Source organism: Sphaeramia orbicularis, chromosome 16 (assembly GCF_902148855.1).
Source record: "Sphaeramia orbicularis chromosome 16, fSphaOr1.1, whole genome shotgun sequence".
Taxonomy (NCBI): Eukaryota; Metazoa; Chordata; class Actinopteri; order Kurtiformes; family Apogonidae; genus Sphaeramia; species Sphaeramia orbicularis.
The window spans coordinates 1,771,724-1,786,222 of record NC_043972.1 but is presented as its reverse complement, the minus strand read 5'-3'; the positions used below and the strand labels follow the sequence as shown (position 1 = coordinate 1,786,222).

The window sequence follows — 14,499 nt, the reverse complement described above, 5'->3', positions numbered from 1 at the left end:
GCAAAGTGTATAAATTCCGCAGTCAAGGCTCATTTTAGTTGTGGTTCCACATCCAGACCAATCTGATCTGCAGTCAAATAAAAACAGCAGAAGAACCCACAAAAAAGAATGACTCCATATTTTCTTCTTGGTTTGATGTGAAAATATTACATTATCCCGATAAATTTCCAATTTTCATCTGTTTTAGTGCAAAAAAATAACCTTAAATTATGAAAATATTTACATTTACAAACTATCCTGAAACAATGAAATGTGAATAACCTGAACAAATATGAACAACCTGAAATGTCTAAAGAAAATTAAGTCAAATTTTAACAATTTTCTGCCTATTACTAAGTGTTTAGTGTCTTACATGCAGAAATGATAAGTTGAGGCAGAATATTGTTGAAATTGCACTTATTTTTCTTAAGAAATTTCAGTTTTTTTCAGGTTATTCACATCTTTTTTCTTTGGATAGTTTATAAAAGTAAGTGTTTTCATTATTTAATGGTGTTTTTTTTGCACTAAAACAAGACAAAAATTTGGAGTTGTCATTATTTATAGGTTATTCTATTATTTTACTGGTTGGGTCCACTGCAGATCAAATCAGGCTGAATGTGGAACCTGAAAGAACAGGAGTTTGAGAACCCTGATGTAGAGGGCTTCAAAACTCATGTATCAAATATGATACGTTCGGCGTTATAGGGTGAAGTTCTAGAATTATGTTTTTTTTGGCTCTTGCAACTTTAATCTTGATGGAAGATTGATGCAGTATCACCCATTTTAAGGCAGAAAATACAGCAGGTTTTATATCCACACTCAGTCTTTCCATTTGCTGACAGTTGATAAAGTGCTGAATAATGTCAAGCTTGTCTTTTCATCTTTTAGCAGCAAATCCCCCAGGGTCCCTTTAAATTGTTCGCAATAATAAAAACAATATACGGTATCCATTAGCGGGCGCTGAGTGACATGCCGCTGAGTGGCTTTCTTAAAAACACACCTCCATATGTTTTATATATAGTGCATTACAGCTGTGCGTTCTATCACCTGCTGAGTTTTATTTGTCATGCCTCTGCAGCCCTAATGCAGAGTGCCAGGCATACAGACTGTACTCGGCCGTGTAATTTTGGTGGGTAACATCGCAGAGCATTAGCTGACTGTGATTTCAGAATAATCCATCACATGTCTGTTGCTGCTTTCCAGCTAAACGATGACGCATCAGGCTGAGGTTTAGCACTTGTTAATCTTTGTCTTGTGTGTGTGTGTGTGTGTGTGTGTGTGTGTGTGTGTGTGTGTGTGTGTGTGTGTGTGTGTGTGCGCGTGCATCTGTATCCTCACTATGAGCCGGATGCATTAGTACCACAATATGTAATCATATTATTGATTATACACTACTCTGCTATACAATATTACATTCTTCCCACTGTCCAATTTATATTATCGCACTTACTAATCTCAAGCATATACAGATTTACTATCTCCTATCTTGTATAATTAATGTAAAACCTCTCCACGTATAAGACACAATTTCTGTCTGTTATGACTTTGGCCAGCGAGAGCCGCTGGCTGCAGTCCAATTTAATTATTTCCGTACAGTTAAACTTTTATTTTTTGCAGCAAAATTACCTTCTGCCACATCTGCTTCTCTGACTCTTCAACTCTCTTTAACCCTCGTCAGCACTGATATAATGACTAGGGATGCACCAATACCACTTTTTCCAGACTGAGTACTTACATTTGAGTACTTGCCGATACGAGTACCGATACGAGTCCTTAATAATCCCATTCCAGTTGTTAGTTCCTTTTGTACATGTACTTTACTGTCGTTGTCATTAGTCTTACTGGAACAAAGTGCTGCTACTGACATTTAATGTGTTGGAATGAGCGTTTGTCAGTTAATCCACCAGGGGGCGCCGCTCTGAATTAACCATACTGGACAAATACCACGAAGAAGAGGAAAGTCTAATGAAGAAGAAGAAGAAGAAGAAGAAAGTCAGTAATAACAAACCTGTAGATGACAGAGGGGACACTACTGTGATACTAATGTTAGTGTTTTCTCTGTAAGGTTTAAAAGTTTAGCTTCAGCAGGAAGAGAAAAGAGAAATGAGTGAGAAGTTTGGTTTTTACTTCCACTGGCGGCGGTCCGCACCGCTCCGTACTCCCGCTGGTATTCTCTGTCTGGGTACTCATCCTCCATCAGCTGGAAAACAGATGAATGTACGCAGAGGACGGACAGAAGGCTGCGTCTGTATCTGTCTGTGTCTGAACGGTACTGTCAGTCAGCCTTACTGTGATCAGCCTCATTTATTTAGTTCAGTCTCCACACTCTTCACACTCACACACATTATTCCTCCTCCTCGGACCTGCTGCACTGAACTGGGAATGTCACACGGACAGAAGTGGGATTGCTGCATTTGTGTCAGATATCTTTTTTTTTTTTTTTTTTTTCAAAATTATATTTATTGTCATCTTTGCTTTATACACACACACTCACAAAATGACAATAAACAAACCAAAGAACATATCAACAGAACAACCAAACAAAAACAAAAATTGGCCCATAAAAATAATAAAATAAAATCATTTCAAAATACAAATGCCCTTCGGACAGTTGTTGAAGCTTCCAGTCCTGTGTAGGTAAGAAAAAGTTCCCAAGTCTTTAGAACGACATCATCCTTCTGGTGTAATCCACAAGTGAGATAGTCGAGGGAAACACAACTAAAAACTGTCTTCTGCCGTTGTGTCCGGGTGGGAATCTGATCTGAGATCCAATTTACAAGCAAACATTTTCTGGCACAAAAAGTCAGCGTTCCATATAGTTTTATGTCAACAACAGGGTCAGTTAACCCAAGCAGAAACAGAGGATTACAGTTCAGTTTCACATCAAATATTTTTTCCATTTCCTGACCAATCATCTGCCAGAAATATTGCACTTTTAAACAAAACCAAAAGCAGTGTGTGAAGGTACCAGTCTACACTTTACACTTCAAGCAGAGTGGGAGGAATCCAGCTTAAATTTGTGGCGTAATTGAGGAGAAGTGTGAACAATCATTAGCTGAGTGTCTTTTACTCTATTACAAACACATGATGTTTTCCCATCAGCCCAAACATTTTCCCAGTCATCCTCAGTAATAACACAGTCCAGATCCTTCTCCCACATTTCCTTCAAGTGCGAAGTATTAACTGTAGAGTACGCTTTAAGGATGTTGATCGGATATCTTTTACGAGTACGAATACGAGTACACACACTGAGTATTGGAGCCGATGCCCAATACTGGTATTGGTATCGGTGCATCTCTAATAATGACTAAAGTTTTTGGTATTTTTCTTTCCAACTATATTTATTGAACATTTTCAATGAACACGACACACATATCAATTCGTAAAAGTCAATGCACAATCAAGAATGACATATCTGACTGTCAACACCCATCCCACCCACCCAACCCACAGGCCAAAAAAAAAAAAAAAAAAAATCAATCAATCAATAAATAAATGAAAAAAATAAAACCAAAAACAGAAACCGTAAATAATGATAAAGGAACTCAAATTGTAAAAGTAAAAACATAATTTCTCATTCTCTCCTTTCCTCTCCTTTCCTCTCCTTTCCCCTCTTTCTCAATGGTGTTTAATCATCTATATTCTGAGGAAAATTTAAAGAATGGAAATACTGTAAACATGGATCCCAGGTGGTATGAAATGATTTAATTGAGCCTCTAAGAGAAAATCTCAACTTTTCAACCTTAAGACTGTGAAGCACCTCAAGTTTTTGGTATTTTTCCACCGCCATAACCCCCCCACCCCCACAACAGACTCAGAGTGACATGGCCCTTCTGCGGTTCCTTCTGCTTCCCCTGCCACCAGCTCCATGTAGATCAATATTTGAGTAGGGAAGGCAGCAGCAGAGGTGTGTTTGTACTGCCGCCTATCTCAGCAGGGCAGCCCCGTTCTAGTGTCAGGCCTGGAGGATAGGAGTTGGCCTTTGGGTGCACCCAGGACGCTTGTGGGGGTGTATTGTAAGCTCAGGGATGACCCGGCAGGATAGATATTTAATAACTGTCTTAACCCAGACTTCCACTGGACGTGCTGGAAGAGTTATGAATATGGCCGCACCTTCGACCTTACACCCCGGTAAAGCTTCTGAGCAGAAAACATGAAGAATAGAGAGGATATGGTTTGTGTTCCACTGTTCACCTCTATCAGACGGTTGTTAATACTCAGTCACTCAGTTGGTCCGATGTAATCCCATCAGGCCTCAGTCCGAGTATTTACAGGGGTCAGAGCTTTGAGGAGTGTTGGAACTTTTCTATTTCAGAATCACTTCTTTCTCATTCCTGTTTTGTTATCCAATGTAGAGGAATTTAATGGAACTCAACAAAGACATAAAAATTTAATGCTGTCAAACAAAAATGGTTGTATGAGCAGGTGTTGTGAGTACTGTACACTTCTACTGTCAGTTTGGTGTGTTTTTGGACCAGAGGAAAAAAAAAAAAGCATTAAAATAGCATTATCATAAGGGCAGACCCATCAGTCAAATTCATGTTGGGCATTATTATTATTATTAATAGTAGTAGTAGTAGTGGTAGTGATATTATTAGTATCAGTATCTTCTTGGCCTTTGAATATATTTAGGCCTCATTTGCAGTATAAGCAAGAAAACAGGCGTTAATAATAGTAAAAACTGTACATTCTACAAACAGTAAAACCTAAAAAATAGGGAGAAAAAAAACAGTACAAAAAAAAGATTGTCTGAGCAGATGTTGTGAGTACTAGATACTTCTACTGTCAGTTTAGTGTGTTTTTACACCAGAGGATAAAAAACATCAAAATAACTGTTACATGGCAGACCCATCAGTCAACTTCATGTTGAGCATTATTATTATTATTATTATTATTATTAGTAGTAGTAGTAGTAGTAGTAGTAGTAGTAGTAGTAGTGGTGATATTATTAGTATTAGTGTCTTTATTCTTTGAATATATTTAGGGCTCATTTACAATATAAGCAAAAAAAACAAAGGAGTTAATAACAGTAAAAATCGTTCATTCTTCAAAGTGTAAAAACCTAAAAATAAAAAAATAAACCAAAACAATACAAAAACATTTATAAATAAATAAATAAATAAATAAATAAAAAAAAAAAAAAAAAAAAAAAAAAAAAAAATATATATATATATATATATATATATATATATATATTTTGTCAGATAATGTGCTTTCCAGTAAATGGTGTAGAGTAGAGTACTGTTAGCCCATTCAGACTGTGATGGCGTTGAAGCTGCAGAAAACATTTACATTTTATCACTTCACCTGCAGGAACTTGGAAGATGCTCAGGAATTCAGTAGCATCAGATGTTAACCGCCAGTTCCAGGTTCATAGTTTGGAAATGTAAACAGCAGACTTCTGACCCTTGGTCCGTACCTAACACAAACACATGAGAGTGCTGTTCTTCTTTTCAGGCATTGTCTTGGAAAGAAAGAAACTAAAGATTTCCTTCCATGTTAATTTATTCCCGTAAGAACAACTGGTGGATGGATTTTACAGGAAAATACAATGGGTGATGTTTTCTGCGATGACGTCTGGGAATAACGCTGATGGTTATCATTTTAAACTTGAAAATGTTTACGTTCATTCACTTTGGTTTTTATTTATTTTACTCTCTGTGTCTTTTGTCTAATGTTTTCTCCCCCCCCCCCCCCCCCCCCCCCAGACACTCCACACAGCAACAAACCAACAAAGTCATCACCAGCACCAGCCAACTCATCAAACAGCTCTCTGATATAATCAGTGGCTCTTCACGGGTATTTTCTGCTTTCTTCCCCTTTCATTCACTGTCATTTTCGAGAATAAACAGTGGATTAAACAACATTTGAGGTAATTAAAGCTAATCTTGTCTTGTTGCACAGCAAGACCGTCTGCGCCTGACCAGACTAAAGACCGAACTGTCGGAGTCTGTGCAGCGCTATGGGGATCTGCAGAAGGTAACTTTATATAATTGCATCTGAAATTGCTTTTGTACACAGAACATTTTACGCAACTTCAAGACAAAACAAGCAAACGGACCTTTACTTCAGTCAGATGAACACTGGGCTTTATCTCCTTGTTTGTTCCCTTTACAGAAAATTGCAGAGCGCTCGAAGGCCTTGCTTCCTCCTGCACAGAAAGACAAGAAGAAGGTGAGCTGATGTGGAGGCTGAATCTGCCCTTTGTTTCACTGTCATTCATAAAAGAGCAGGATGATGAGATGGCATTTTTTTGCTTGATTGCGTCCTCACAAGGGCTGCTTTGAAGCTCTGTCTGGTCTTTAGGATTACAGCAGACTCCATTCATCACATCCTGCTCCTAAGCATAGCCGGAAATTCATTTTTTTCCTTCATGTTGTCTTTCTTTTTTTATTATTATTATTATTATTTATTACCCCGCCCCCCGAAGGGAAAGCATGGGATATGGTTTTTACTTCTGTTTGCTTCTAACCCTAACCCCACGTTGGGCGCCATCTTGAACACGCCAGTAACAGTGAATCTCAAAAACCACAATTAAATTTCAGTTAATGAATTTACCGCATCAGACATCTTTATATTTTATACACTGGGTACTCTTTCCGCTTTGCTCTGACTTAAACTGCGTGCCCATGCGGAACACATGACCGCCGGTGTTTCTCCACCTTACTCCAATACTTCCGTAAAAACGGCTGTCCGGTTAAATCCGGGCTGCCCCAGAGGGGGGTCTCGTAATTTAAATTAACTCACCAGTTATGTTTCGGATGGAAGGACCAAACCAGGAGAAATGGAAGAACTCACCAAAGAGAAGGTTTGAGGTTTTAAAAAGTTAAAATAATAGTTTGGTTTATTGCTTCAGGCAAAAATCGGAAAAGGTTACAAAAAGGAAAGAAGTCAGTTGTCAATTAGTCTAGCATCAAACACACTATTCATCTTCCTTTTGTCTCATCTTGTCATCACAATTTTATAGCCTTCAGTCACTTGGAAGACTTCCATATTTGGTTCATAATCTCAATGACTGGTTGAACACTTGTTGCTGGGTAAAACATGTCACAGCTTACGTCGATAACTCCACGTAAGCTAATTCTAACAAAAAACACATTAGAAAGTTCACCTGAGTTAATCACACCTCGGTTTGACATTTGCACCAACAATTCAGCTTACACTGCATAGTTAAACCACAAAGAGTTTCCGCAAGTACATCTAGTTCTAACACTTGAGCAATTCTTGACCACAGAAAGTCCCTAAGTTCATAATCAAGATGAACTCAGCTCGCTTTTACCACAAAGCTGCAAGATAAGGTCTTTTTCTGACCTTTTCTCTGAGTTCAGCACACACGAACCTGACCTGACACTGACTGCTCAGTACAAAGGAGGACACATCTGCAAAAATAAAAGATTCTTCAAGCAAAACAACCTGCAACATTACTTTTTGTCTTCTCCATTTTGGCTCATGATGTATGATATTCACCTGACATTATAGAGCAAAATTTAAAGTCACATTCAACTACCATTTAATACGATCCGTACTACAGTTTATTTGTTTGTTAACACTCGAGCAGCAAAACTATTGGTTGAATTCATACCAAATTTGGGTTATTGATTGCCAGTGACCCAGAATAGATGTCATTACATTTTGGGAGCAATTGTTCAAAGTTCAAATTTTTTATGAATTTTTTACTCTATTTTTTCCCCCCATTTACTTATAATGGGTGAAATTTCAAATGTCTGTAAGTAAGTAAGTAAAGCTTTATTTATATAGCACTGTTTAAAACATGTTACAAAGTGCTTCACATAAAGGAGAGATAAATAAGAACAAATAGGAAAGACAAGAATAAGAAAACAGTTTCAACATGCAGATACAGACTCTCTGGCACAAGCAACACACACTGAGCGAACACCATGGCCACATATGTCCCAAACAACCCCTAACACAGACCCACAACCAACACTGAATACACCAGCACAGACACAATACAGATGGAAACAAACCTCCAGACACAAATATATGCACACACACACACACACACACACACACACACACACACACACTACACTGTCCTAATTTAATGAAATGCTTGTTTACAAAAGTGAGTTTTTAAGAGTGGCTTGAAGGTGTCTATAGAATCTGATGAACTGGGGAAGACTGTTCCAGAGGGTTAGGACCAGAATTACAAAAGCACGGTCGCCTTTTGTTGAGAAGTTGGAGCGGGGGATGGATAGGAGGTGAAGGTTGGATGAACGGAGTAGTGGTGATGGTGAGGAGGAAACTCGGAGGTCAGAAATGGAACTGGGGCCGAGGTTGTGCAGGGCTTTAAAAGTCATTAGGAGTATTTTGAAGTGGATGCGGAATTTTATTGGAAGCCAAAATAGGGATGTGAGTACTGGAGTGATGTGGGACCGACGACTGGTGCGTGTTCACAACCTGGAGGCTGAATTTGAACTAACTGTAGACGATGAAGGGAGGACTGTCTGAGGCAGGTGAAGAGTGAGTGTCAGTGGTCTAGACGGGAGAAGATGAAGGTGTGGATGAGGAGCAGCCAAACTATAGGTTGAATTCAGACCAAATTGGGTTTGTAGATTGCCAGTGATCCAGAATAGATGTCATTACATTTTGGGAAAAGTAGTTCAAAGTTCAAATTTTTTATGATTTTTTTTACTCTTTTTTTCCTCCCATTTACTTATAATGGGTGACATTTCAAATGTCTGTAGCAGCAAACCTATTGGTTGAATTCATACCAAATTGGGTTTATAGATTGCCAGTGATCCAGAGTAGATGTGATTACATTTTGGGAAAAATAGGTCAAAGTAAAACATTTTTTATGAATTTTTAAATTCTTTTTTCCCCCATTTACTTACAATGAATGAAATTTCAAACGTCTATAAAAACATTAATTTTGTTTCAGTTTACTTCAAACTTGGCACATATATAGAGGCAGTTCATATGCTGACATTAGCACGCGTATAGACATGATGACATCAGCTGGATCGATGCTAAAATAAGCTCCAATATGTGCGAGGGGTTTGTTGTTTCTGGCACCACTTGTTTTATCTGAATGTGAAAGGCTTTGTATCAGCGTAACACAACACCTCACTTATTGGCTGTCTGTAAAACAAAAACACAGAGGTTGGTAACCAAAAAACTATGGGGAAGGAATAAAAATCAATCTTTATTACACTCAGACTGCATAAAAATGAACTCAACAGGGAAATATTACATATATTGATCTATGTTTGTGTATGGGGCACACAGCAGGGAAAATGTGTTGTATTTTATAAAAATGATGCTTTGCTGAATGCTCAGGAAACACTTTCTTACCATCATTTTATTGTATTTAGACTTTTGTGTCCTTTATTTCACAGCATAGTAGTACAAATAACAGGTCCAGTTAACATTGTTGGGTGTCATGATGGTGCTGTTGTTAGCACTGTCACCTCACAACAACAACACTGCAAAAAATGATTTTCAAGAAAGGGAAATTTACTTATTTTGGGGATTTTTATTTTATTTTATTTTATTTTTTTAAATTAATCTGTTTCTTTCTTCTTTTTCTTTTTTTTCCAGTTTTAAGTGCTGATAGAAAAAAATATTTTGGCAGTGCAAGAATGTCAACCTTGTTTTTAGAACATATATCTTCCCTTTTCTAGATCAGAATCTGCAGCTTATTTTGAGTACAAATGATCTAGAAATTAGCTCTAATAATGTGCTACATGAGCAACCAGCACTGTGCCACTAATGCAACCAATGTTTTGTCATTATTTTTAAGCAATAATCTGTCTCAATTCAAGAGCAATGCATTTTTTTCTACATTCAAAGACACAGTGACAAAGCAGTGTCAAACAAACATCTTTATTGATCAGCATCACAAAGATTAGTGTTGTTCCATCACAATCTATGATCTATCATATGGGTCTGCGTTGGGTCACCACAGGTACTCCAGCTTTCTCCAACCGTCCAAAGATGTGCACTTAAAAGGGTCTAAATTGCCTGTATTTGTAGATGTGAGAGTGAATGGTGGATTGTCTGTATACAGTCGCAGAAAAAATTATTAGACCATCAAAAGTCATCAAAAACAATGATTACGCAATCCAGTCCTAACTCCTGTGTATCATGTGACTAAAACAGACAGAAAAGAAAACATGGAATGACTAAAAGCACTGTTTGTCAGTACAATGACACAGATACTGATGGAAGAACTGAAGTGATTTTGGTTTTTATCAAGAAAACATGTTAAATGTTTAGATATCAGCTCTGAAATTCAACTACTATGAGCTCTTTTTGTTGTTCTCATTATATTTGTCCAAACAAATGGACCTTTAATTGGACCAGGCATTAAAATGAACAAGAAATTGAAGAAAACAAGGGGTGGTCTAATAATTTTTTCCACAACTGTATGTTACAATGACGACATGTCCAGAGTGTAACATGCCTTCACCTATTAGAAGCTGGGATAGGTTGCAGCAACCCAGTGACCCTCACAAGGATTAAGTGGTTCAGAAAATGAATGAATGAATTGACAATGTTGTTGTGACGTCTGTTTAGCTCATTGTAATCGGTTGATGTCCTGATATTTGGTGCAAAAACTACAAAAAGACTTTCAACCTGGTGGGTCTGCTTTGACTGTGGGATGTAGTCACTGTGGCATTGTTCATAACATCTAATTTCACAATGTCACAACAAGTATTTCAGTCTGTATTTGTATTAATTTTCACCCCAGACTTTGTATTGACGGTGGAGAGTCGGACCACTGTGTGTGGTCTTGTGCATCACATAGATTCTCAATGGGGTTCAGGTCTGGACTCTGTGGGGGCCGATCCTTGTGTGAAAATGATGCGTCATCTTCCTGAAGCATTCTTTAACAAACTGATCCTGATGAATCCTGGTATTGTCGTCGTGTCTTGTCTGTTCCAGTGTCATCAGTGAAAAAAAAACATGGATTTATTATTCAGTTTATTCAGTTTGGACACAGAGCATGAACCTACACCTGACCACGTGATCATAACACTACTGTAGGCACCAGGCATGATGGGTAATCACTTCTCTTCTCACACTGATGGATGGACCATCACTCTGGAACGAGGTTATCATCGTGAATTGAAAAAACATTTTCGTTAACTGAAATAAATAAAAACTATAATTAAAAGAAAAAAACGATAACCAACTGAAACTGTATTGTGTGTTTATAAAACTAACTAAAACAGATAAAAATTATGGATAAAATTCCCTTCGTTTTCATCTTTGTCAATGTCGGATTGATATGAGATTGATTTATTTCATTCAAGCAATTTCAGCTGCTGGCACCATATGATATTTAATTAAAGGTCCGTCACTTGTGTTCACTTGTGGTTTCCAGTCGTCTTCTGGTCCCCACTCTACCTGGAAACATGGAGACTAAAGCAGCAGAGTCCTGTCTGGGATTGATTTGAATAGGAGCACAGAGAAGAAGAGAAAAGAGACCACTGAACTACAACTGAACTAAAACTAAGCATTTAGAAAAAAACAAAAAACTAATAATAACCAGCAAACCTGCTCTAAAAACTTATTAAAACGAACTGAATAAGAGAAAAAAAAGTCAAAGATAAATAAAACTGAACTATAATGAAAAATCCAGAACTATTAGAACCTTGGTCTGGAACAGGGTCGATCTGGACTTATCAGACCTTTTTCTATTGAAATGAGTCCAGTCTTTCTGCTCTCTACAAACTAATGGCTGTTTAATAAAAGGGAAGGTACTAATTGCATCAGGTACGATTAAAGAACTTGTTGCAATAGAAATATATTAATTACTACAGTAATTATCCAATGGAATAATGGCTGTATTTCTGTAGTTGAATCAAGGTGTGAACTCTTTTGTATTCTGCTTTTATATCACATCACACAAAAAATGCTCCCTGTGTGCAAAGGACTTAATAGTGCACATTAGCTTGCATTCAGACTGAGTAGTTTTACTAAAATTAACAATAATATGTGTTAAAGATTGTACAACTACACTCACATATAGGGATGGGAATAATTAAGAATGTAACGATTCCGATTCCATTATCGATTTTGCTTATCGATCCAATTCCTTATCGATTCTCATTGGGTGAGGGAATAAAAGAGTACAAACGGGTGTGTTTGCATTAACTGTCTTTTATATTTCCATCTGCACAGAAAATAGAACATATACATTATGTACAAATAAAAATAACAGATGACGCCGGGCCTGGTTCAGGGGGCGTACAGTGAAAGTGAAACTACAGACTCTTTACTAATTCCTTTATTGCTGCATTTCTACTACGTAGAATCGGTTCGACTCAGCTCGTCTCCCGTTGTTGTGCACCTCATTTCCTTTCCCTTCCTACCTTCAGAAACTTGTATTTGGGTACCACGTTTGTTGCCCGCACCGGAACCAGAACTGGGCCCGGTGTTCACTCTGCCGCTGCATTCACAAGCGCCGCTAAGTAGAGAATCAAATATATGACATTCCTGTAAGTGAATCTCATGCTGTGGACAAATGTTTGAGCAGATTGGAGGGATTCCACCTTTAGAAGAAATGGAAGCTTTGACAGAGTTCCAGTGGACCTGGTGTGGTCTGTTTGGACCAGGTGTGGTCTGTTTGGACCTGGTGTGGTCTGTTTGGACCTGGTGTGGTCTGTTTGGTGTGGTCTGTTTGGACCTGGTGTGGTCTGTTTAGACCTGGTGTGGTCTGTTTGGACCTGGTGTGGTCTGTTTGGTGTGGTCTGTTTGGACCTGGTGTGGTCTGTTTGGACCTGGTGTGGTCTGTTTATACCTGGTGTGGTCTGTTTGGACCGTTTCTGCCTCAACACCATGTCGGCTACGTTCTGACCAAAACAATGCAGTGTACGTGTGACATCATCGCGCATGCGCAACGAAGGCAGAATCGATAAGCAGAATCATTAAGCAGACAGGCAAATGATTCCAAGGAATCGAGCTACTAGGATCTCGATTCCCATCCCTACTCACATATCTTGGAAAGAAAGAGATTTTGGTTGTAATTGAGAAGAAATGACACTCAAGACGTATTTTTAGTCATCACAGAAACAACTCTCCCCTCCATCATTACCCAAAATGCTTTTCTTTCCCAAACCCGACCATAGACAGTACTCTATCAGCGTCTGGTGTTAAAGTTCACTCGACTCCTTTATGGTATATCATCCTAGCGCTTCAGTACTCATGAAAAGCTGTGGCTCTGAACATAATTCAACATAAATGGAGGAGGTTTTAGAGTACGTCCTCGCAGACAGGACGGTCTCCTCTGGAGTGGCATTAAACCTGATGGTCTCTATGGCTAATGGTGATGTTCCTGAACATAACTGTGCACATAGGGGTCTTTGGCTTTTCTTTATATTACACTTCACACAGGTTTTGACGCTGTTGTTCTGATTTATGAGGCCATATATATAATTTTTGTCTGTACCAATCACCAACTGGTCGTTTTTCTCTATAAATGACAAACACTTTGCTCATAATCTCCTCAATATGACAGAGTAACGTGTTCTGGAAGGGGAATTGTGGGAATAATATGAGCATTTCCACTCATGAGCAATATGAAACATTCTGGTTAGGTGCCTCTTATCAGACATCTTTACAGGTCTATTGGAAATCGGATGGCTTGGACATTTATCTTTAATGTTTAGAAGTTTACATCCTGTATTTCCACTAATAGTGAAATATACACTGAACAAAAATATAAACGCACCACTTTTGTTTGTGCTCTCATTTTTCATGAGCTGAACTCAACAATCTAAAACTTTTTCTATGTACACAAAAGGCCTATTTCTCTCAAATATTGTTCATAAATGTGTCTAAATCTGTGTTAGTGAACACTTCTCCTTTGTCCGTTGCTGAGATAATCCATCCTCCTCACAGCTGTAGCAGATCCAGATGCTGATTAGACAGAAGGATTATTGCACAGGTGGGCCTTAGGCTGGCCACAATAAAAGGAAGGCCACTCTAAAATGTGCACTTTTACTGTATTGGCTGGTCCAAGGGGGTCAGAAAACCAGTCAGTATTTGGTGTGACCACCATTTTCCTCACACAGTCTTCTTTATGAATTCTCTGAAACACCTTTGGAGATGGCTGATGGTCCAGAAATGAACATTCAGTTCACAGGCAGAAGTCACATGACCAGTGCATATTCCCTCCAAACTGGTGACATCTGTGGCATTGTGCTGTGTGATAAAAGTGCACATTTTAGAGTGGCCTTCCTTTTATTGTGGCCAGCCTAAGGCCCACCTGTGCAATAATCCTGCTGTCTAATCAGTGTCTGGATCTGCCACAGCTGTGAGGAGGATGGATTATCAAAGGACAAGTGTTCACTAATACAGATTTGCGAACAATATTTGAGAGAAATAAACCTTGTGTGTACAAGAAAAAGTTTCAGATCTGTGAGTTCAGCTCATGAAAAACAGGAGCAAAAACAAGTGTTGCATTTATACTTTTGTTCAGTGGAATACTCTGTGTTGAGCTCAAATATAGCTCCCTGGTGTCTCATGTTCAGTATTTGGTAGATTGGAGGT

The 14,499-nt window shown here is 38.4% G+C and overlaps 1 protein-coding gene across 2 annotated transcripts in view; it reads left to right on the top strand.

Moving 5' to 3' along the window:
* tsnare1 (T-SNARE Domain Containing 1) overlaps nt 1-14,499 on the top strand; it is a 379,373-nt gene that overhangs the window by 155,542 nt on the left and 209,332 nt on the right. For both annotated transcript variants that reach the window (XM_030159004.1, XM_030159005.1), the window contains 3 exons: nt 5,688-5,778; nt 5,884-5,958; nt 6,097-6,153. In XM_030159004.1, the coding sequence (XP_030014864.1) occupies nt 5,688-5,778; nt 5,884-5,958; nt 6,097-6,153 (223 nt within the window). Of the gene's footprint in view, nt 1-5,687; nt 5,779-5,883; nt 5,959-6,096; nt 6,154-14,499 lie in introns of those variants that run through there.